The sequence below is a fragment of the Podarcis bocagei genome (assembly GCF_964188305.1).
Source record: "Podarcis bocagei genome assembly, chromosome: 14".
In the NCBI taxonomy this organism is placed as follows: Eukaryota; Metazoa; Chordata; class Lepidosauria; order Squamata; family Lacertidae; genus Podarcis; species Podarcis bocagei.
The window spans coordinates 54,903,090-54,927,670 of record NC_138139.1 but is presented as its reverse complement, the minus strand read 5'-3'; the positions used below and the strand labels follow the sequence as shown (position 1 = coordinate 54,927,670).

Below are 24,581 nucleotides of genomic sequence, written 5' to 3'. Positions count from 1 at the left end.
GTGCTGACAACCCACGCTACGCCACTGATCTCCTTTCTTGTAACTTGAAGCCATGGGTTCAGGTCCTACTCTCCAGAGCAGGAGAAACCAAGCTTGCTCCCTCTTCCATGTAGCTTCCATGGGAAGATGGCTATTGTAGCTCCCCCGAGTCTCCTTTTCTCCAGACTAAAGACACAACTCAACCGTTCCTCCTAAGGCTTGGTTTCCAGACCCTTGATCAACCTGGATGGCTTTAAGAGAGGTTTAGACAAAATCATGGAGGAGAGGGCTATGACGCCTATGTCCTGTGTCCACCGTCAAAGGCCGATATGCCTCTGAATACAGACAGCTCAGTTGATTAGCGCATAGTGCCGCTAACTCCAAAGTTGCAGGTTCGATTCCTATATGGGAGAGCTGCCTATTCCTGCATTGCAGGGGTTTGGACTACATGATCCTGAGGGTCCCTTCAAACTCTAAGATCCTATGACCATATAAGCCTAGGGGAGGGATGCATTTGGCCGTCACACTACAGTTCCCATCCCACTGGGAGAGGCATTAAGCGCAGCCCTAGCCATGTCTGCTCAGAAGTCAACCCTGCTGAATTCTGAGCGGAGTTGGGATTTCAGCCTCCGCTGTCCTTAATAATCCATATTTGCTGCAAGGAATTTAAGAGCCCTGCTGGAACAGGTGAAAGGTGTGCAGTGCAGCGCCCAGCCAGAGTCCACAAGGACAATTGCACTCTTGCTGCTGCCCCACAGCGGCTGGTGTTTGGAGGCCCACGTTCTCTCATCTGAAGGTAGCAAACAGAGCCGTCGTGACTTGCAGCCTTCCCAAAGAGTCTGCCAAGTCCTCCTTTTAAAGCCATTGAGGTCCGGCACAGGCTCTCTCTTTCCTTGGAAGTTTTTAAGCAGAGGACGGCTGGCCATCTGCCAGGGGATTCCTAGAACAGTAGAGGTGGAAGGGCTCTCGAGGGTCATCTAGTCCAACCCCCTGCAATGCGGGAATCTCAGCTAAAACATCCAGGACAGATGGACCTCCAAGCTCTGCTTAAAAACCTCCCAGGAAGGGGAGGGAATCCATTCCGCTGTCAATCAGCTGCAATCCTTGAGCTGCAATTCCTGCATTGCAGAGGGTTGGGCTGGATGACCTCGCGGGGTCCCTCCCAACTCTACAGTTAGGAAGCTGCCTTATACCAAGTCAGGCCTACCTCGCAGGGTTGTTGTGAGGACAAACAGGGGGAGAGGGAGAGCTCTGGACGCCGCCTCGGGAGGAAGGTGGGACAAGTATGCCCTCAGTCACTATGCAAATAAAAGCAGGCATGTTTTGGATAGCAGCCTAAAAGCAAGAAATCTGAGTGCCGGCTCTTTTTTTTGGCGGGCCAATGCCACTCCCAAGATGGCGTCCGGGACACGATGGTACATACACGGAAAGAGAGGGAGGCAGAGAGAGAGAGAAATAGACGGAGACATAACGAGGAACACAGAGGCAGAAACTCTATTCCCGCGCCGGCGCCGGACGGAGGCGGAGAAGCTGGAGAAGAGACGGCTGGGGGGGGGGGGGCGGACCTTCTCAAGATGGCGCCTCCGCTTTCTTCCGCCTCTCCCCAAATGGCGCCTCTGAGGCGGCCGGGGAGCGGAAGTGAGGTCAGGAGCGCGCCGGAAGCTGCTCCATCCTCGTCTCCGCCGGCTGGGAGGCTGCGCGTGAGGCAGGGCCGGCGGCCGGGGCAGAGGCGGAGGCGCTTTCGGAGGCCGAGGCCCGCCGACCATGGCCTCCCCGGGAGAGGTAACCCCGCGGAGCGAGGCGCGGCAGCATCAGCCGGGCCTTGGTGCCCATGGCAACCCCGGCTCCCCCGCCCCTCGCGTGTCCATGGCAACCGCTCCCAGCAGCTCCTCCCGGGGGCGAACGTCTGAAGCGGCCCTGTCGCGTGTCAGGGGGGAAGCGGCCCTGTCAGTGCCGCCTGCTGCTCGGCAGGGAGGGAAGGGGAGGGTTCGGCTCCTCGGAGAGGCTGCATTTATTGATGTATTTCATCTGTTTCATAAAAATCCAGAAAACATCGCAGGATCCCAAAGGGGAAGCTTCTATATGCGGGTGGTTGACCTTTATCAGCACGTTTGCAGCTCTCCCTGGCGTCCGATTTGGTGCCAGGCTGGGCTGACACCCCCCCCCCCCGCCCCGAGGTGCCTGCTCTTCACTGCTGGCTTTTCCCTGCCTTGCTGCCTCTCGGGTCTGATTTGTATCACTTATTAGCATTTCCATGAATTAAAGTGAGAGCAGGTAGGACAGAGGTTTCAGCCTCTTGAATCTCAAAGTGCAGGGCAGCAGCTTAAAAAGGTAAGGCTGCAGAGTTCATACTCCCCCCCCCCCCAAGACAATTGCATGGGCCTTAACCTGGTGTCGAAAGTTGGGGGCAGCTGGGCCTGAGTAGGCGCCTCTGTTTCGCTCTGATGGGCAGCTACTTTCCAGCTCGAGTGGGTGATCTGTGGCCCTCCAGATGTTATCGGGACTCCCATCAGCCCCAGCTGCGCATGGGAGGGGTGGGAGAGTTGCAATTCAGCAACATCTGGGGGGGGGTCCCCCACAAATGTTCCCCTACCCCTGTTCCAAGGCTGAGGCTTCTGCAGCTCTGCTTCCTGAGGCAATTCTCATGGTCATTCAAAATGGGACCTCTTCTATGCAGAGCAGCTGCACCACCATCTGAGCTGTGCCCCCCCCAGTCTCTCCCAGCATTGTAACTTGAGCCTGCACACCCATCCATCACCCCCTGCTCTAATGCCAGCAGATTTCGCCCATTGCAGTAGTTGACCAATTCCCACCTCTCCTCCCCCCACCGCTTATATTTCATTCTACTTTCTCTTCATCCACAGCTGTGGTCTTGCCCCAACTTCCCCCCTCACCACTCTTCTTCACCCCTCTACTTCAATTTCTAGCCTTTCCCCCTCTTCCCCAGCTTCTGGTCTCCATCCATCTCCTTCCTATGGGGCCTTTCCTTCTATCCACGGTCACCCTCCACACAGCAGACCCTCACCGCTTTTGGTTCATAGCCCACCGTTCTCTCACAGGCCACTTTTTAAGTGCCTTGAGTCAGGTGTGGTTTTGCACCCAGGAGGAACTGGAGGACACAATCCCCAAGGGCCCTAATTCAGGCCTGGTTCAAGCATGCCTGTGTGTCATTTGGCATCTTGAGGCCTGCTGGCTCACAGTGGGCCTGTGATCTTCACTCCCTTGGGAATTGTTGTGTTCCATTCACATGTACAAGATGTTAACTTGACGACCTTTCATTCATATTTATCCACTCAACCATAAGTCACCAAATATTGCAGCGGAGAAAACTTAAAAGATAAGGTTCACACATTGTAGTCATCAGGTGATAAACATGCATGTGTGAACAAGTTTCCAGCATTTCCAAGTTGCTTCCTGTATTGCTCTTTTCTCGATTTTGTTCTTTACTCTCCTGCTCTCTTCAAAATCCCCTCTTTTCTTTGTTAACTGGCTTGCAGGTTTCTTCACCGGAAAACCCGTGATTCCATATGCTCTCCTTCAGACACATTCTCTTCCTCAACGGTCCCCAAAGGAATCTCATTTCTGTGTCCTGCTCTTTTGCTTTCTCTCTGTCTCTCTCTCTTCAGGAAGCGACGAGCGATGAGGGTGGAGAGGAGAGCAACGCTATGAACTTAATGGAGTTCTCGGATGAGATCCTTTTGCACATCTTGAGGTACACCCCAGTCTCAGACCTTGTCCTGAATGTCCGAAGAGTCTGCCGGAAGCTTTCTGTTCTTAGCCTCGACAAAAGCCTTACCCACGCTGTGACCCTACATAAGGACTATCAGGTGAGGAAGAGCCTTGAGGGAATCACGGGATGTGGATGGAGCTGGGAGGGATACTTGTTCTCAGGGATACTGAGTTTCAGTTAAGGGATTCAGTCCCTAGTGTACATCAGGGTGGAGAAGGAGGTTAGTATTTTAAGTGAAAAGGCACCATGGAGAAGGTGCTTCCTGGGTTTAGTGTAAGAAAATGCTTTCACTTGTCTTTATTCTGGCCTCAAACAGGGGAGGGGGTTTGCTAGATGGCTCTCTCTAGCAGAGAGAGTGAGAGAACAGGCTCAGTGACACTTTTCAGGGCTGTCCGTAACTTCACCATCAGTCTCTCTCCCAACCTTTCTTTCCCTCTGGCTGTTTCTTCAGCCTGAAGGTTAACCTAGCTCTCTGAACACGCTGCAGGGTGATCTGGCCTTCCATGCTGAAAACACTGGAAGCTAACCCTAACCCTCAGCTGCTTTCAAAGAGAGCTCTGTAAAGGAAGAGGTCTCTGGAGAGTCTGTCCCTTCACATCGAAAGTGGTGCTGGCTCCTTTTACGGATCGCTAACGTGTGTTTTTCTTTCTGCCCGTTGCGCACAGGTGGACAAGGACAAGGTGAAGCAGCTCACGCGGGAGATTGGCAAGGAGATTCAGGAGCTGAACATGAGCGGCTGCTATTGGCTGCCCGGCTCCACCATCGACCAAGTGACCCGCTGCAGGAACCTGGTGAAGCTGAACCTGTCCGGCTGCAACCTCACCTCCCTCCGCCTCTCCAAGATGCTCTCTGCCCTGCAGCACCTGCGCTCCCTGGCCATTGACGTGAACCCGGGCTTTGACGCCTCCCACTTGAGCAGCGAGTGCAAAGCCACTCTGAGTCGCGTGCTGGAGCTCAAGCAGACCCTGTACACGCCCTCCTACGGGGTGGTTCCTTGCTGCACCAGCCTCGAGAAGCTGCTCCTGTACTTTGAGATCCTGGACCGGTCGCGGGAGGGCTTGATTATCTCTGGCCAGCTCATGGTTGGTGAGAGCAACGTGCCTCACTACCAGAACCTTCGGGTCTTCTACGCTAGGCTGGCGCCCGGGCCGGTCAACCAGGAGGTGGTGAGGCTGTACTTGGCGGTGCTGAGCGACCGCACACCCAAGAAACTCCACGCCTTCCTCATTTCTGCCCCCGGCGGCTTCCCCCAGAGCTGCGCTGTGAAAAACCTCTTGGACTCCATGGCCCGGAACGTGACGCTGGATGCCTTGCAGCTGCCCGGGTCTTGGATGAATGGCTCCAGCCTCCTGCAGCACTTGAAGTTCAGCAACCCTGTCTACTTCAGCTTCAGCCGCTGCAGCTTGTCCGGCAGCCAGCTGGTCCAGAGGGTCCTCAACGGCGGCAAAGACCTCCGCAGCTTAGTCAGCCTGAACCTGAGCGGCTGCGTCCACTGCCTGTCTCCCGACTCCACGCTGCGGAAAGCGGAAGACGAAATTGACAGCAGCATCGCTGAGACCCTCGTCGCCTCCTGCTGCCACCTGAGGCACCTGAACTTGTCGTGCGCCCACCACCACAGCTCCGAAAACTTGGGCAGGCACCTGTGCCAGCTCCTTGCTCACCTGAAGTGCCTCCTCTCGCTGGCCTTGCCCGTCTGCTCCATCGCCGACGTGAGCCCTGTGCCCGCCGACAAGCCGTCTGTGCAGCCGGCGACCAACGCCGCCTCCCCGAGTTTTGGGAAGAAAGTCCGGATCGGGGTGCAGACGTATCCGCGGAACTGCTTGGAGCAGGGGAATTCCAGACCCCAGCCCTCCGTGTTTTGGACCCTGCTGGAAAGCCTTCCGTTTCTGCAGCAGCTGGAGCTGATTGGGTCCAGTTTTTCCTCCGCCATGCCGCGGAATGAGCCGGCCATTCGGAACTCGCTGCCTCCCTGTGGGCGGGCCCAGCATGTGGGGGATGCCGAAGTGGCCGCCATTGGCCAGCTGGCCTTCCTGCAGAGCCTCACGCTGGCCCAGCTGCCCAATATCCTCACAGGCTCCGGGCTCGTTCACATTGGGGCCCAGTGCCAGCACCTGCGGACTCTTTCCCTGGCCAACCTGGGCATGATGGGCAAAGTGATGTACATGCCAGCCCTCGTGGACACGTTGAAGCACTGCAGGTGTTTGCGAGATCTCAGGTGAGGGCCTCAGGTGAAGCAGAGGTGGGCCAGCTCCCGAATTAGCCCAGCACTGTTGCTTTCCCATCCCGTTGCAGCAGGGAGAGAGCTCTGGCACCTGGGGTTTCTTTTCTTCCTGGCAAATGAGGTTGTGGGCTGGGTCATTTTGGGTTTTAGCTAGCCGGAACTCCTAAAGAGGCAGAGGGCCTACGACTCAGGCAGCGTTAGAAACTCAGATACACAGTCATGGGAAAAAGAAAGCCTTTGAATTCTGTGGTTTACATATCAGGCATCATAACAATCCTCTGTTCCTTAGCAGGTCTTAAAATTTGGTAAATACAACCTCAGAGGAACAACAACACATGACATATTACACCGTGTCATGATTTATTTAACAGCGATAAAGCCAAATGTATGTATTTACCTACTTAATTTATACAGCAGAAGTATTCTAGGAAGCCAGCGTGGTGTAGGGGTGACGGGTGTTGGACTAGGACTTGGGAGATCCGGGTTCAAATCCCAACTCAGTCAGGAAGGTTACTGGGTGACTGCACAGTCACAGCCTTTTAGCCTACCTCACAGGGTCGTCATAAGGAGTAACTGATGAATGGGGTGAACTATGTGCTACTTGGAGATAAAGGTGGGCTTCAAAGGCAGTGAATAAGCCCTTCTGCTTACCTGCTTAAGAAAGCTGGAGATCTCCGTGTGGTTGCAATTGGACCTGTGCCAGTCGCAAAACGTGCCTGGCACCTGGGGAATTTCTAGCACTGGACTCGGGTAGGAGCTGCACATTCTATCCCTGGTACATTGACTCTAAAGGCTCTTGGTCATTAGTCCTGGAGATGACCTTTGCCTGACGCCCTAGGAAACCACAGCCAGGCAGAGTCGTTGGTTTGGGCTAGATTGGTATGCGCTACATCAGGCATATCATATCCAACTCTATAGAGACCACGATCTACTCCCAGTGTAATAAAACTGGCAGTGATCTACCCATTGTCATTGCCCATAGTAGTTGAGCTTTTTTTGGAAAGGGTTGCATTAATTCGCTCACCAGTCTGTAGCTCTCACTCAGACGCCGGCAGCAGTAATTGGACATAGTGCCAGGGCGGGGCGCGTAGCAATCGCTCATGAACAGGGTTCAGCAACCTTTTTCTTTTTTTTTTTTTAATAAATTTTTATTGGTTTTACAACATTTTTAAGAAAAACAAACAAACACAAAAAATGACAAACATACACAAATAGTTTCAAAGATATTTTCATAAACCTCTTTTCTTGGACTTCCCCATACCCCCCCTCTCTGCATCCCAATGTCCATATTTGAACTAGCAACTCCCAATTGTTACTTTCTAATCTCTGTCATCTTAGTCCTCTTTTATTGTCTAACCTTGTATCCCTGTACCCTATTGCTTCTGGCAACCACAACATTTTAACATTCATTCAGTTTATAGTAGTCCTTAAGATAGCTTTTAAATTTTTTCCATTCTTCTTCCACCGTCTCTTTTCGTTGGTCACGGATTCTGCCTGTCATCTCAGCCAATGTCATATAGTCCATCACTTTCATCTGCCATTCTTCCAGAGTAGGTAAATCTTGTGTCTTCCAATACTTTGCGATGAGTATTCTTGCTGCTGTTGTGGCATACATAAAGAAATTTCTATCTTTCTTTGTCACCAATTGGCCGACAATGCCCAAGAGAAAGGCCTCTGGTTTTTTAGGAAATGTACATTTAAGTACCTTTTTCATTTCATTATAGATCATTTCCCAAAAGGCCTTTATCTTCGGGCATGTCCACCAAAGGTGATAGAAAGTACCTTCAGTCTCTTTACACTTCCAACATTTATTATCGGGCAAATGGTAGATTTTTGCCAGTTTGACTGGGGTCATGTACCACCTGTAAACCATTTTCATAATGTTTTCCTTTAAGGCATTACATGCCGTAAATTTGATACCGGTGTTCCATAACCATTCCCAGTCATCTGACATAATGTTGTGTCCAACATCCTGCGCCCACTTAATCATAGCCGATTTAACTGTTTCATCCTGTGTGTTCCATTTCAACAGCAAGTTATACATTCTAGATAAATTCTTAGTATTGGGTTCTAACAATTCGGTCTCTAGTTTTGATTTCTCCACCTGGAAACCGATTTTCCTATCCTGTTTAAAAAATTCCATTATTTGGCGATATTGAAACCAATTTTCTACTTTGTGCTTCAATTTCTCCTGACTTTGTAGTTTAAACTTGTCTCCATCCTGTTCTAAGATTTCCCAATACTTCGGCCATCCGACCTCCATATTGAGTTTCTTCACTGCTTTAGCCTCCACTGGTGACACCCATCTAGGGGTTTTATTTTCCAATAGGTCTTTATATCTTATCCAAACATTAAATAATGCTTTTCTAACAATGTGATTTTTAAAAGTACTGTTAACTTTGTCATACCAAAGATATGCATGCCAACCAAAAGCATTATTGAAACCTTCCAGATCCAAGATGTCCGTGTTCTCGAGGAGCATCCATTCTTTCAGCCAGCAAAAAGCTGCTGCCTCATAGTACAATTTTAGGTCCGGCAGGGCAAAGCCCCCTCTTTCTTTAGCGTCAGTCAGTATTTTGAATTTAATTCGGGGCTTTTTGCCCTGCCAGACAAATTTTGAAATGTCTTTGTGCCACCTCTTAAAACATTCCATCTTGTCAAGAATCTGCAAGGTCTGAAACAAAAATAACATTCTAGGCAATACATTCATTTTGATTACTGCAATTCGGCCTAACATTGACAGTTTCAGATTTGACCATATTTCTAAATCTTTTTTAATTTCTGACCAACATTTTTCATAATTGTCCTTATACAAATTGACATTCTTAGGTGTTAAATAAACCCCTAGGTATTTCACCTTCTTGACCACTGTCAAACCTGTTTCCTCCTGAAATTTCTCCTTTTCCATATCTGTTAGGTTTTTCCCTAAAACTTTAGTTTTTTGCTTATTCAACTTAAATCCAGCTACCTGGCCAAATTGTTGTATTATTTCTAAGACCCTTTTCGTACTAGTGTTTGGCTCTTGCAAAGTCAATACTAGGTCATCTGCATACGCTCTTAACTTATAATGTTTAGCTCCGACCTGCACACCTTTGACCTGCTGGTCATTTCTTATCATATTCAGCAACACCTCCAGAACCGAGATGAAAAGTAATGGGGAAATTGGGCACCCCTGTCGTGTTCCTTTTTCTATCTTAAGTTCCTCAGTCACAACATTATTTACAATCAGTTTAGCTTTTTGTTCAGAATATATTGCAGCCATACCATTCTCAAAACCCTGGCCTACCCCCATCCCATGAAGATTCTTCCTCATAAAACTCCAAGAGATGTTATCAAAGGCTTTCTCCGCATCCACAAAGATCAATACTGCTTTAGTGTTTATATTCACCTCCAGCTTTTCCAAGATGTCTATTACATTCCTTACATTGTCTGCTAGGTGTCTTTTAGGGAGAAAGCCTGCTTGGTCTTTATGAATCTTCTCCATCAAAACTCTTTTAAATCTTTTTGCCAAAATGTCTGCAAAAATTTTGTAATCCACATTAAGGAGTGATATTGGGCGGTAGTTCTTGAGTTGGGTCTTTTCAGTCTCTGACTTTGGTATGAGTGAAATATATGCCTCTTTCCACGATTCAGGTGCCCTTTTTCCCTCAAGAATCTCATTACAAACTTCTCTTAGTGGTTGAATCAGCCATTCCTTCAGCGATTTGTAGTATCTAGAAGTCAGTCCGTCTGGTCCCGGAGATTTGCCCAGTTGCATATTCTGAATGGCAGCCTCTATCTCTTGTTCTGAGATTCTCTGGTTCAAGTCCATCTTACTTTGCTGAGAGATATTTTTCAGCAACCTTTTTCAGCCGTGGGCCGGTCCACCGTTCCTCAGACCATTTGGTGGGCAGGACTATATTTTGAAAAAAAAACAAAAAAAAAACAAATAATAATGAACGAATTCCTATGCCCCACAAATAACCCAGAGATACATTTTAAATAAAAGGACACATTCTACTCATGTAAAAATACGCTGATTCCCAGACTGTCTGCGGGCTGGATTGAGAAGGCGATTGGGCCACATCCGGCCCCTGAGTCTTAGTTTTCCTATCCCTGCTCATGAAGAACCGGGCGAGCTCTTTTTTAAGTCCCGCGATCGACAAGGAGAACCCTCGCAATCTCCCTGTTGATCGGTTGGACATTGCTGCGCTAGATCATGGGTGAAGGATGCAGTGGCCCTCCAGTTGTTGTTGCCTAACTCAACATGGCTAGTTGTTGGAGATTGTGATGGGAGATGCAGCCTGCGAACATCTAGAGGAGTGAAGAGACCAAAAGGCTCACCTGGTATAAGTAGAAAGCAGCTTCGTGTGTTTGCAATATCAAGGGGGAAGGCTAGAGAAGGAAGCAATGGACGTATACTATTCAATTTACAGTTAACATAAAAGGCTGTCAGCTCATTGATGAATTTGTAGTTGGTTGACCAATTGATTAAAATGCTGGTGAGTTTGCTTGTCACCAAAATTGCAAGGTGGGTGCCTTCCGGAGACATGGAAAGCAGTTTAATGATCAAAACATCCCTGCATTGTTTGTAGCAAAGGCCATTCCTTGTTTTATCCCCCCCCCCAACCTAATGAAACACTAAAACTGAAATAGCCTCAAAGAAAACCGAATGAACATGCCTTTAACTCCCAGGCCCACTGATAATAGTTGGCCTTCGCTGATTAATACACCACAGAGCCAATGGACTCAGTGTTCTAAACAGAAAAATACATATATTTTGATACAAAAGAGGATAGTTTCAAAGCAGCTCCCTGGGGGTGGTGTCTGTCTGTGCTTCACCCTGATTCTCAACCGGTTTCTAACTCTGAACATTTAAACAGTGATATTGTCAGGGCTTGAAAACAAAAAAGCATATTCTGATGATAATAATATGGCAACAGTGTCACCTGGTGGACGGGATGCTGTACTGCAAAAATATTTTCTGACCATTTACTGTTGTGAGTAACTTAATGTCATAGAATGGTAGAGTTGGAAGGGACCCTGAGAATCTTCTGGCCTAAGCCCCTCAGGTGCAGGAATATGCAGCTGTCCCATATAGGGATTGAATCTGTCACCTTGCTGTTATCAGCGCTATGTTCTAACCAGCTGAGCTTTGCTTGCTCACATGTTGCTTTGATCATGGAGCAACAGCGAAAACTTTTTATTTGCCCCTCTCCTACATTTCCATGGTACTTATCACACAAGGAGTCCTTCCTTTGCTTCCCTTTTATTTATTTTGATTTATTTCATAAAACTTGTTTGCCGCTTGTTTGTAGAAAACCTCAAAGTGGGTTTCCTTTCTTTGGATCTCAGTGGAGAAAACGGAAGATCAGCATTTGACACCTGAGACACGATGCTGAGTATCAAATAAGTGAATTCTTATCCCTGTGGCAGAGGGATGTCCTGAGAGGAGGGTGGAGGAAGACACACACACACACACACACCCTGCCAGCAGATCATTTTCAATAGTGTTTTCCTCCTTTGGATTCCTGGAGCTGATCCCACTCACTCCAGGCAGCTGGGAAAACAGCAGTTTACAAGCTATGGCAATGATGAGACCATCTCAGGTTGCCCTGTAAATAGATAAAAGCTCAGAAGTCAGGGCGTTGCCACAGGTTTCACCTGTCCAAGAGTCACAAAAGGGAGAGGAGTGAGGCAGGAGCAGATGCAGCCCAGTTTACAAAACGCCCAACCTCTTAACTGGAGCTTTTCGTTGGGGAATTGTCTTTCTCCTTTAAAACCCACTGGTGAGTTAACTCTCCAGCTAGTTCCTTCATAGAGGTTACATCAGAGGTTTCAACTAAAATCAAATGGATTTTGCCTTCCCAAAAGCTCTGTGCTGAGCTCCACTCTGCTAAAAGCAGGCTTGTTCTTTCCTCATCCCTTCTGGCTTTGCAAACACTTCCCCTCCTGGTAGAGCAATAATAATAATAATAATAATAATAATAATAATAATAATAATAATAATAATAATAATAATAATAATAATATTAAATACCATATTTTTTGCTCTACAAGACTCACTTTTCCCCCCCTAAAAAGTAAGGGGAAATGTGTGTGCGTCTTATGGACCGAATGCAGGCTGCGCATTTGCTATCCCAGAAGGCAGAACAGCAAGAGGGATTGCTGCTTTCACTGCGCAGCGATCCCTCTTGCTGTTCTGGCTTCTGAGATTCAGAATATTTTTTTTCTTGTTTTCCTCCTCCAAAAACTAGGTGTGTCTTGTGGTCTGGTGCGTCTTATAGAGCGAAAAATATGGTAGTTTACTGTTTATACCTCGTCCATCTGGCTGGGTTTCCCCAGCCACCCTGGGTGGCTCCCAACAGAATTTTAAAAGCACAACAAAATGTCAACAATAATAATAATAATAATAATAATAATAATAATAATAATAATAATAATAATAATAATAATAAATTTATTTATACCCCGCCCGTCGGGCTGGGCCTCCCCAGCCACTCTGGGCGGCTTCCAACAAAATATTAAAATACAGTAATGCATCAAACATTAAAAACTTCCCCTAAACAGGGCTGCCTTCAGATGTACAGCCCTCCCCTGCAAGTGTTGTCTCTCTGAGGCGTGTCGTTTTTGCCTCCGCAGGCTTGAGCAGCCCTACTTCAACGCCAACACCCAGTTCTTCCAGGCCCTGAGCCACTGCTCGTCCCTCCAGCGCCTCTGCATCATCTCCCGGAGCGGATCTCTGCAGCCGGACGCCGTGATGGCCTTCATGACCGCTTGCCTCGAGGTCATCATGTGCCACATGTTCACCGGGGAGTCTCTCACAGTTTGCAAAACCTTGCAGCAGTCCTTGATAAAGAGGTGAGTTCAGGCAGGTGACACGTTCAGACCATACTGTCACTCTGGGCAGTCCTATGTTTTTGAGGCTAAAACAGGGAACTGCCAGGCTCTCCCTCCTTGGCTCAGGATGCAAAGTAAAGACATGTGAGGCTGGAAGTGCACTGAGTGACGGCATAAGTGCATCCTCGCTGCCTTTGCCTGAGCTGCTCTCCAAAGGGGCCAAGAGTGACGTGCTGCGACACGTCTGCCATCAAGGGCCCCCCTGTCTTCCAAGCTTGGCAGGGCAACTGAGAACCTCCCGCAAGTTTGCAGGAGGGTGAGCACAACAGTTTTTTGTTTTTTTTAAAAAAAACTTTATTCCAAAACTGAAAAAGAATTACAAGCATCAAATTCAAAATCCATATTCGTTTTGTAACGTAAGCTTATTACATAGTTGACTAGATTAAAATATACCTAATTCCTATAGACTTCCCTTTGTTATATTATAAATGCAATGCAATTAGAAATACTACAGTGGTACCTCGGGTTACATACGCTTCAGGTTACAGACTCCGCTGACCCAGAAATAGTACCTCGGGTTAAGAACTTTGCTTCAGGATGAGAACAGAAATCGTGCTCCGGCAGCGGAAGGCCCCATTAGATAAAGTGGTGCTTCAGGTTAAGAACAGTTTCAGGTTAAAAACGGACCTCTGGAACGAATTAAGTACTTAACCCGAGGTACCACTGTATATTAGAAATTTTTATAAATTCCCCTATACCCCCCCCCCACTCCGCTTCACCCATGTGTGATCTCAATATTTTTTTAACTTCTTCCATCTTGTTGTGTTGTTGTAGTTTAATAATTATTCAATTCATTCTTTTATTATTTCCTTGCTTACCCCTGCACATTATCTATTAATATTCCAGTTCTGGAACCATATTTTCTCATGTATTCCTTCACTCCATCCCACTCTTTAATTATTCTCTGATTTGAATGGCCTCTAATGATTGCCGTCAATTTTGCCATTTCCACAAACTCACCGGGTTTGCTTTGCCATTCTAGTAATGATGGTATTTTCTCCCCCTTCCAATTCTTTGCGATCAATATTCTGGCTGCTGCTGTTGCATAAAAGAATACATTTTTCTTATCTCTGGGGATGTCATTAGATATTGGGCCTAACAGAAAAGCCTCTGGCTTTTTGATAAACGAAATCTTAAATAGTTTTTTCAGCGGGTGAGCAGAACAGGGTTGGTGGGCCTGCCTCCACCCTCGGGCTGCTGGTTGACCATCTATTGCAGCCTCTCCCAAGCTGCCTCCCCCCAGATCGGCCTCATCCTGACCGAGGCTCCTGGGAGTTGTGGAATGGGCTCTGATTTGGGGCCGGCTGATGTCTCAGATAAGTGGTTAGGAGATTTAACTCAAGCATTTTTCTGTGTTATTTTCTAGTAGAGCTATGCATGCGCATCATTATAGCTGGAAATGTCTGAATTTTACTTGGTTTTTCTTTGAAGCGACAACTTTCCAGCCCTGAGGACAAAGAGGGAAATTTGAAAATGTGCCAGGGTGTATAGCATCAGCTTAAGGCTCAGGTACCAGCACAGGAGATAATAACAGTCCTGGGCTTCCTACGTCAGAGAGAGTTGACATCTTGTAGCTCTGCCCAGTTTCCTGATCTATATTCCTGATCTTTCAATAGCTGAGTTCTGAATGTATTTACATGTGTGTTAGTCAACCTTGTGTGCTTTTTTGCTCGCTCCCCCCTCCCCTCTTTAAAGTTTTATAAGGAAATCACCATATTGCCCCAGTACATATCGCAACACTTTGCATTTAATCCCTGCTCATCCCAGTGGCAGAATAGAAATGGCGTCGGCTATGAGAAGAAGGTGAAGTTTGCAGCCTTGACAGAGGAAATAGGGCTATGGCTTGATTTAAAAGATATCTTAGTTGAGTGAGTTTCTTCATTTAATTGATTGATTAAAAGCATTCGCAAAGTTTTGCATATAAAATCCACAGTACTTTTATAGGGGAAAATAGACCATGAAGGCCACACGGTCAAATTCTGTGGGACCCATTTCTCAGTAGGCATGCAGAAGATTATGCTGTTGCCTCTTAGATCAGAACTGGCTTGAATGATACAGGCATATTGTACAGGGGAAGCTGTCCCCATTCTCTTCCAACATTGCGCTCACCTTCTGTTTTTGCAAGTGCTCGGTTTTACTTAAAATCTTTCCCAGGCAACTGAAGGTGGCATTTTAATCTATTCACAGATTCACTGTTGAAAAGTTGCCGCCCTAGCAAGCTGTCATTGTAGGCTGCAATTCTAGGGACCACAATAACTTGTGTAGCATAGCTAGTAGGCTGACCACCCCATACCCAACAGCTTTGAAGTACTGTAAGCCCTATTGAGTTCAGTAGGACTTACTCCCAGGTAAGTGTGTCGAAGGCGGCAGCCAGAGCTGGGGACCAGGAAGGCTTTTCCTCTGCCGTGAATTCTGTCAGTGGCTAGAGGGTCAGAGGCTCAGCTCCACAGTGATGGCAATATTGGGGTGGTGAGATCGTTCATGTAGTTGGTGTCTTGTTTTTTGCTTCCCAAACCCACAATGCATCTTGTAACACGAAAAGCAGACGATGCAATAGCTGCTTGGCAATTGTCTCCCGTGGCCGGTCTTGGCCAGTTTTTCAGCCTTATCTTGCCAAATTAACATGCAGAGTTGTTACAGGTCGAGGTGCGGCTCCAGATGTTGACATACTCCAGCTCCCCCCAGCATCGCCAGTCATCCCCGGTGATGCTCCAACAACACCTGGAATCACCTAACCGCATATGTAGCCTTGGTAACACCTGGAGGGCCACAGATTCCCCATCCCTGCCGTTGAAGAGTAGCTTCAGCCTTGAATTCACAGTGCTTTGAACCGTTAGGAAAAGTGCTGCACAACTTTGGAACTTTTCTATTACACCCAGAAAGAACTGTGGGGTGTCTTAAATCAGCTTCAGAGGAGACTTTTCTCTGTAGAGCTGCTGCCTTCACAACCATGCTGCTTTTGGCAGTGCGGCTTTTGGGAAGCCAGCCAAGACGTGGGCTGTTAAACTCCCCGTGGTGTCAGGGGTTTCTTTTCAACAGAACCCTCTCCTGTGTCTTAATTGAATTCATCTATGGGGATTTTTCTCTCTCTCCCTGTAAGAACCAGAAATTCTTTCTCCAGTCTTATCGTTCTTTGCCTGTCCTGTAGCTCATAGCAGAGCTGAACTAAACTTTAATATCCTTTTTCCTGTGCTGGTTCATACTGCCCAGCAACCAGATTGCAGCTGTTTTCTTCCATTTCATACAGACTTCTTTTTTTTAAAAAAAATATATTTACAGCACCAATACAAACAACACAACAATTTCCCTGTCGGCCTTACTTTATTCCCCTTCACTTTTTGCCATTCTGTTCTCAAAGAGGGAGAGAGGGCCCTGCTAGATCAAACCTATCCACTTGCCCTGTATTCTGTCTCCCAAATGCAGCCACCCAGATCTCTCTGAGCTTTCAAAACTTTCAATGTTGGTGACACACTTTTCAGACATGCATCGTTTCACGACACAGTAATTCAGTTTTACTAGCAAACCGAAGGTTAAATGACCGCCTTTCCAGCCTGGAGAGCATGGGGAGAATTTGTGCGACACACCTACACACTGCAGCCGACACACTAACATGTCGTGACACACAGTTTGGAAAGCCCTCCTCTAGGGAGCTCACGGACAGGGTGTGATGGTGATGCTAGCTGCCCTTGTGTGTGTTTGGTCTTCTGAGCCTTTGCTGACACCCTCCTTCTCCTCATCAGTACTAATTACAACACCAATTCTCCCTTGCTTGTGTTTCCAAAATGGCACCACCTATTCACAAGAGGCAGGTATCCGCAGCCTTCAGGGAACCCTGAGGTTTGCTGAAGCGTCAGAAATATTCAGGGGGCAAAGCCCTAAAGAGAGGGAAATGGCTCACTCGCCCCCTTCCAAAGGTTCCTTCTTCTATACTCTGATCAGCACCTGAGTCCTTACATGAGACACAACTGGCAGCTCCCAGGGGCAGGGCCTTTTCTGCGGTGGCCTCCCCCTTGGGCAATGCCTTTCCTCGAGAGATCTGCCAGGCCTCGGCACTGTGCTGTTAGGCAGCTGGATAGAACAAGGAAAGTGTTTGGCTGAGTCTTTGTTATGTCAGTGCTGCTCTAGGTAGTTGTTTTAGGAATTAATTTCATCTGTTGTTTTTTGTGTGGGTCAGTTTTCTGTAGTGCATGATGTGGGAATCAGGATACTGGACGAGGAAGGCCTTATGGTCTGATCTGGTAGGATTCCTGCAATAGTCCTGCCTTGCACTGACTTAGTGCCCTGACTGAGTCCTCGGAAGAGAGACCCCACAGGTCCTCAAGGACCTTGAGATGCAGGTGGTGGTCTTCCAGAACCTGTGCTGAGGGTTCTCTTTGAGGGTCCTCTGGCATGAGACCCTTGGAGCTGTCAGAGGAGAAGGTGGAGCCTTACCTCTGCTCCTCAATAACCCTGCTGGCTCCAAGAGGGCCCGGGCCAAAGAGCAAAGGCATGGCAAATGTCCAGAGACGCAGAGTCCTTGCGCTGCTTGTGCGTAAGGGATCTACTCCCGAGTGAGCCATCCCTGGAATTCCTTTCCTACCAGCAGCTGGGCTTAGGGTGTGGCATAGAGGGCTCTTGAGCCTTTTAGTTGCTGGAAACAGCACCGGCCTCTGGCTCCTTCTCCTTGCTGAACTCCCTGTGATACAGACCCTGGACAGTTTCCTGACCTTGCTTCTGCATCCCATTGTTGTGAGCAGTGTTAGAAACTCAGATATATAAGCGAGGTGCCAAACCCTCCTTCAACCAGGGTTACAGTGGCCAAAAAGGAATCCCTAGCTGCCATTTTGGGGCCAGACGGCTTGAAAGTAGCGTTTTTCAAGGCAATTTCTGCTTCCTGAATTTCAGATTGTGCAGATACAATAGAGCGGATAGAATTCTACAGGATGTGTTGCTAGAGTGTGAAAACAGGCAAGACCCACAGATCCCCAGCCATGCACCTCCAGATAGGGGAGACACAAGGGGCCTTCTGGGAGCCCGGGCATCTTCACTTGGCCGCAAGTGGCCGATAACCAGGTGCAGAATGGTTCACTGAGGCTCTGCTGCACCTTGAGTCCCGCTCTCCCGTATAAACGCTTTTACCTCCTTGGACAGAGGCCCTGGCTCTTCAGGGAACCTCCTGGAGCGCAACCTCACAGACCCAGCCACGAAGCGAGCCTGAGAGCGGAGCGTGGCCCTCCACACCTTCCTCCTGGATGCTTGAGGGGCTCTCCATTCATTTCCCCCTAGATGGAGCTGTGGCTTCGTGTTAAAAACTCCGGAACGCCTCTCCAACCCCCCACCCCAACCCGCTAATTCTGCAGGGTAAGTATTTTTCTCCACCACCAGCATCAGCAGCCCCTTCTCCACTGCAGAAGTCGCGCCAAGCAAAGAATCCCAATGACTTGCGATAACGGCACTTGCTGCACGGTGCGTTGAGCACAAGTGTTTGCAGAGGCGGCCCTCTCCCCGCCCCTCCTGCCGAACCTGCTGGGAGCTGGAGGGCGGCGTTAAAAGAAACGTTTGTGTTGCAGCAAGTGTCTTTTTGGACCCCCTGCCCCCCCCCACCCCCAGGTACCTGTTTTATTCAGCATAAGCTCTGCAGAGGCTTGTCATTTCAAGGACACGGTGTATGTGGGAGAAAGAGAGCGTGCAAGCTAGTTACACCCATGAACAATTAGCAACCGCAGCAGGCATGCCTTTAAGAAGCAGCTGACGCAGGAGAAGCCGGGGGGGGGGGGAGGCTCTGACATGCCAAACGCTGGCCGTGTGAGTGTCGACTCGTGGCAAGTCATACGTTCGCATTCTGCAGAGAAGGGAAGGCAGGAGCGCTGAGAGGGCGAGAGGGATCAGCAGTCCAAATGGCGTGCCCGGTTCGATTTAACAACCTGATCTCATTATTGAGACTTGCGCTTCATTCAGCATCAGCAGAAAGGGGGGCGGCCAGCACGGACGATGAGGTTTTCTGTTGTAAATGGCAGGAGACCTGGGGGTGGGGTGGGGTAGGGGGCTGGGACTGGATGTGGACAAGCAGGGAGGTCTAGGAAGGGGGGCGTGCTGTGGGGCTTGGAGAAAGGATAGGGAATTGGGAAGAGTGGGATGCCAGAAGGATGTCATCAGAGCCCCTGTTGGAGCAGAGGAAAATATTTGTTTTTATTTGTTTTTGTTGTTATTTGTCTGGAAAAGATTTATAGGCTGCCTTTAAGAGCACGCTCTCTCAAGACGGTTTCCATCATGAAATATTAAAAGTGCAATATGACACAATCTGAATTATCATGCGCAAGCAAAACCTTCAAACACATTCCTGCTTCTCCCGCCCGAAAAAGCCCCACCTAAGATAAAGTTGCTATCCATGACCACGAACCCTCAGCAGAGAGGGGAGACAACCTGTAGGTAGGACAGGATGATCACCAATCCTGGAGAATTTGCCTGAAATCCTGGAGGACCGCTGCCAGACAGTGTAGACAAGACTGACGTAAATGGTGACTCTGTACCAGGCAGCTTCCCATTCCTAAGGGAGGGAGGGAATGCATTTATCTCCATGCATTATTCTCCTGCACCTCTGTCGGATCCCTCTGTCACCTCTCTCCAAACCCTAAACATCTTGGCTTTCCCTCGCAGGAGAGATTTTGAGAGAGGAAGAAAAACTTTCTCCATGCCTTGAATTTCCTTTGTATTCCTACCACATGGTGCAAAAGGTTTCCTTCAGTCCTGTTTTAAGGAATATTTATCCTCAGCTGGTGGATTGAGGCCAGTCTTTCACATATTTAAAGGTGGATTCACACAAGCGCACTCACAAACACCTCTGCCTTTTCCCCCTTTATGACTTTCATTTTAAGAGAAGGCAGAAGCTGAGACAGAAGGAATTAAATGTGGGCCTTAGAAACCTGGAGTATCCCTAAGTACCCCAAAAGCAGCAGGCACCGCCTTTGCTTTTCAAGCTTCTCCCTGAAACCAAGAGAGCGAAGAACTTGGCCGTTTTCAAAATGAGATCTTTGCCAGGGAACTGCTGGATGTGCCATTTTAACCTCGTTGGAAATCAGATTCCACAACTTGCCCTGGGATTTTAACCAGAGAGTAAACGAGTGTTCCTTGGCATGACGGAAGCAAGAGAATCTGAGCCCAACCCCAGAGGATTGCAGCCCAGCCCCGTGATTCAAATAAACAAGGGCTGAAATCTCGCCAAGCCAGATCCAGTGTGCTTGTTCCAGGAACATATAACACTCACAGGGCATCCCCTCCAGGCTTTTGTGGCCTGCACATCATTTCCCTATTGCTGCCTGCCATCATTCCTTGCATTTGCTGGCCTGGCAACACATAGCTGGTGTGTGTGCATGTGTGTAAGAGAGAGAGAGAGACTTTGGGCTGTCTCGGGGCCTGTTTTGTACAGATTTGAGGAAACGTCAGCCAGCATAAACAGATCACTAAAGGAAGTTGGTCTTGGTACGCTCCCAGGAGGTTGAAGGGCTTCTTGCTTTGCTCTGTTGTGATTGGTCCCTTGTCCTGTGGAACTCACTGCCACAGGAGGCTGTGACAGCCACCAACTTGGATGGCCTTGAAGAGAATTAGACAACGGAGGAGAGACCTCTTGATGGCTATTAGCCAGGATGGCTGTGTTCTGCTTCTGAAGACCGGTTGCTGGAGACTGCAGAGGGGAGAGCGATACCCTTGTGCTCAAAGGCTGCTTGCAGGTTCCCCACAGGCATCCGTTCAGCTCCTGTGAGGACGGGATGCTAATCCACCTCTTTGTGGCTTACACCAGGTCAGCCTGTTTCTCTGCCCAGCCCACATATTGCCCACTCTGACCGGCAGAGGCTTTCCTGGGCTTCAGGCAGAGAAGAACCTTTCTCATCACCAGCCAAACTGGGGATGCCGGACGCCAGACCCGGAAACTCCTGGCTGCAAAACCAGGGGCTCTGCCCTGGAGCCACGTTCTCCCCTCTTGTGCTTGGCCCGCCTCCTGCTCTCCCGGGGTTGGCCTGAGCCTTCCTCTCTGCCTTGCCCTTCGCTTGGATGCCTTGGGCAAGCCGCAGGGCCCTTCAGACTGCACGGTCATGTGGCTTTCCTTGCTGAAGGACGGCCGAGGGAGCTGCTGGGTCAGAGCAGAGTGGAATTGCCTTCGGGTCTTTCTGCTTTCCCCTGGCACGGCTGCCCTTCATGTGCCCAGTGCCCTCTTTGGGGCTTCCCTGGTTTGAGTCCCAGCATGCTTGGTGAGCTCATCTTGCAGTTCCCCTGCAATGCACACTGGAGAGAGAGAGAGAGATTATTTTTGCCATGGCATCCAAGAACCCAAGGTGGAAACCTTTCTGCTCTTCCCTCAGCACAAGAACCAAGATCTACCGGTTTCCAGTCCCATCCCTGTCACTGATGAGCTCTAGGATGGTCAAACTCCTGCTGCTTCCCGGTCTCTGACAGAGTTGAGATACGGGAACCTGCCAAAGGAGAGCCAAGAGCCTAGACCAGGGGCCAGAATCCGAGATTTGGGAGAAGAAGCAATGGAGGAGGACTGGAAAAAATTTAAGGACTATTTGCAAAAATTTTATAAGTTATATGAACTATAAAAACTCGCATGATTAGGAAAGGTTAGCTCCAGCAATGAGAGTTGAGAATATTGAAATTAGGTAACACTGAGGAAAAGATTAAATGTTTAAATGTCTAAAGCGATATTATATTTGGTTATAAGGTAATTGGATAATAAGTAATTTAAACTTAAAATACAAGGATTTGAAAGTACAAAGGAAACACATGAAACAAGGTTACAATTTGCTGATAACTTTATTGTTAAGAATGCATTGTGGGAGATGTGGGGAAGTCCGATAGATGACTGAAATAAGTTTTGAAATGATTTTCTTTTTCTTTTATTTTCTTGCTGTTCTTGTTTCTTTGTATATCTGACTGGTTACTTTTATCTGGAAAAAATGCAATAAAATTTCTATTAAAAAAAAAAAAAAGAGCCTAGACCAGGGGTAGGCAACCTAAGGCCCGGGGGCTGGATGTGGCCCAATCGTCTTCTCAATCCGGCCCGCGGACAGTCCGGGAATCTGTTTGTTTTTACATGTCGAATGTGTGCTTTTATTTAAAATGCATCTCTGGGTTATTTGTGGGGCATAGGAATTCGTTCATTTCCCCCCCAAAATATAGTTCGGCCCACCGCATGGTCTGAGGGACAGTGGACTGGCCCACAGCTGAAAAAGGTTGCTGACCCCTGGTTTAGGCCATGGGTAGGCAACCTGAGGCCCGGGGGCCGGATGCAGCCCAATCGCCTTCTCAATCCGGCCCTCGGACGGTCCGGGAATCAGTTTGTTTTTACATGAGTCGAATGTCTGCTTTTATTTAAAATGCATCTCTGGGTTATTTGTGGGGCATAGGAATTCATTCATATTTTTTCCTCCCCAAAATATAGTCTGGGCCACCACATGGTCTGAGGGACAGTGGACCGGCTCATGACTGAAAAGGTTGCTGGCCTCTGGCCTAGACGGTCAAACCAAGAATTGGAGGTGCTCAGAAGGGCCCACTGGATCAGGCCAATGGCCCATCTTTAGTCGAGCAGCCTGTTCTCCCAGTGGCCAGTCAGGTGCCCATGGGAAACCTGCAAGCAGGATTCAAGCACAACCCTCCTGTGGTTTCCAGCCACTGGCATTCAGAAGCATTGCTGCCTTCAGTTGTGGAGACAGGACATAGTCATCATGGCCAGTAGCCATCCATAGCCCCCTTCTCCTCCATGATTTGTCCAAACCTCTTTTAAAGCCATCTAAGTTGGTGACCTGTTGTTATTGTCCATGGAGTTTTTGAGTTGGCATCTCAAAAAGCAGAGACGTTACCTTGTCGACAAAGGTCCGTATAGTTAAAGCTCTGGTTTTCCCAGTAGTGATGTATGAAGTGAGAGCTGGACCATCAAGAAGGCTGATCACCGAAGAATTGATGCTTTTGAATTCTGGTGCTGGAGGAGACTCTTGAGAGTCCCATGGACTGCAAGAAGATCAAACCTCTCCATTCTGAAGGAAATCAGCCCTGAGTGCTCACTGGAAGGACAGATCGTGAAGCTGAGGCTCCAAGACTTTGGCCACCTCATGAGAAGAGAAGACTCCCTGGGAAAGACCCTGGTGCTGGGGAAGATGGAGGGCACAAGGAGAAGGGGACGACGGAGGACGAGATGGTGGGACAGTGTTCTCGAAGCTACCAACATGAGTTTGACCAAACTGGGGGAGGCAGTGGAAGACAGGAGTGCCTGGCGTGCTCTGGTCCATGGGGTCACGAAGAGTCGGACGCGACTAAACGACTAAACAACAAGAAGTTGGTGACCATCACTGTCTCCTGTGTGAGGAAGTTCCATAGTTTACATGCTGCATGAAGAGCCTGGAGGTGAAGCTCAAGCTAGAGGAAGGTCTATTTTTCCACCGGCCAAGTCCTGACGTGGCCATGGGTGGCTACTTTATACTGAGCCAGACCACTGGTCTACCTCACTCATTGTCCGCACCAGCCGTCTAGATGTTTTGGACTACAACTCCCATCAGCCCCAGCCAGAAGGTTGACCCTGATTGGCAGGGACGCCTCCAGGGTGGGATCTTTCTCAGCCCTGCTGGGAAACACCAGCGGTTGGACCTCGGATCTCATGCATACAAAGCGGGGTGTTCTACCACGGAGTAACGGTCCTTCTCCAAAGGAAGGGGAAACTCTTTGCAGCCCAGGGAGATGCACTGCCCAGTAGCTGAGTGCAGCACTGAGTTTGCCCACTCCAGAAATGGCAGTCTCTTTTGAGAGAGCTCTAGAAGCAGGACGGACTTTAGGTCTGGACTCTGTCCCAAAGAGTAGATGGAAAGTGCCTCTCGGGCAGGTGCAGAGTGCAGTTCCTCCATCGCTGCATCAATCATGAGAACCGCCCATGTAGCAGGGATGATGAGGCGTAGTTTTCAAATCTGGTGAAGGATATTTCCTAGGACCCTCGTACCTGCGGGACCGCCTCTCCCGGTATGCCCTGTGGAGGACCTTAAGGTCCATAAATGGCAACACCCTAGAGTTCCCGGGCCCTAAGGAAGTCAGATTAGCCTCAACCAGAGCCAGGGCCTTTTCAACACTGGCTCCAGCCTGGTGGAACGCTCTGTCTCATGAGACCAGGGCCCTGCAGGATCTGATTTCTTTCCGCAGGGCCTGTAAGACAGAGTTGTTCTGCCTGGCCTTTGGCTTGGAATCAACTTGATTCCCTCCCCCTCTTTTTTCCTTTCTCCTTCTGTGATGGAACTCCTATTTGGGGACTTCCCTGGCTTTTTTCTGTCCAATGTAGGACCAGTCTGGAAAGTTAGCCTTGGTGAAGACTTGACATTTTCATCCCCCCGAAAGCTTTTGATTTGAGTTTCCATTGAAATGAGGCTGCATTTTAATGTTTTACTGTTGTATTTTAATCTTATTTTTAAGTTGTATTTCATTCCATTTGTTTTATATCAGGTGTTAGCCTCCCGGAGCCCAGTCTTGGCTGGGGAGGGCAGGGTATGAATAATTATTATTATTATTATTATTGAAATACCAGTTTCTGGAAGCCAAAGGAAGGGAGAGGGCTCTTGCGCACGGATCCTGCTTGGGGCACCAGGTTGGTCACAGTGAGAACAGGAGGCTGGATTAGATGGGCCTGATCCAGAAGGCTCTGCTTATGTGCTTACGTTTTCTAGACGTGCCGGCTCTGCCCGTTAGCCTTTGCAATGTGGGCGCACTGGCCTGCAGAGTGAAGGGGGGGGCTCCCTCCTGCCTCCCCAGGTTCTTTCC

The 24,581-nt window shown here is 48.7% G+C and overlaps 1 protein-coding gene across 2 annotated transcripts in view; it reads left to right on the top strand.

The window, feature by feature from the left end:
• The first annotated feature begins 1,635 nt into the window (after nucleotides 1–1,635).
• FBXL18 (F-box and leucine rich repeat protein 18) overlaps nucleotides 1,636–24,581 on the top strand; it is a 38,928-nt gene continuing 15,982 nt past the window's right edge. The window contains exons 1-4 of one of the 2 annotated variants that reach the window (XM_081169512.1): nucleotides 1,636–1,761; nucleotides 3,606–3,806; nucleotides 4,375–5,924; nucleotides 12,552–12,770. In XM_081169512.1, coding sequence (XP_081025638.1) covers nucleotides 1,744–1,761; nucleotides 3,606–3,806; nucleotides 4,375–5,924; nucleotides 12,552–12,770 — 1,988 coding nt within the window. In that variant the 5' untranslated portion in view covers nucleotides 1,636–1,743. Of the gene's footprint in view, nucleotides 1,762–3,605; nucleotides 3,807–4,374; nucleotides 5,925–11,264; nucleotides 11,872–12,551; nucleotides 12,771–24,581 lie in introns of those variants that run through there. The other variant, XM_081169513.1, reaches the window with a different exon arrangement.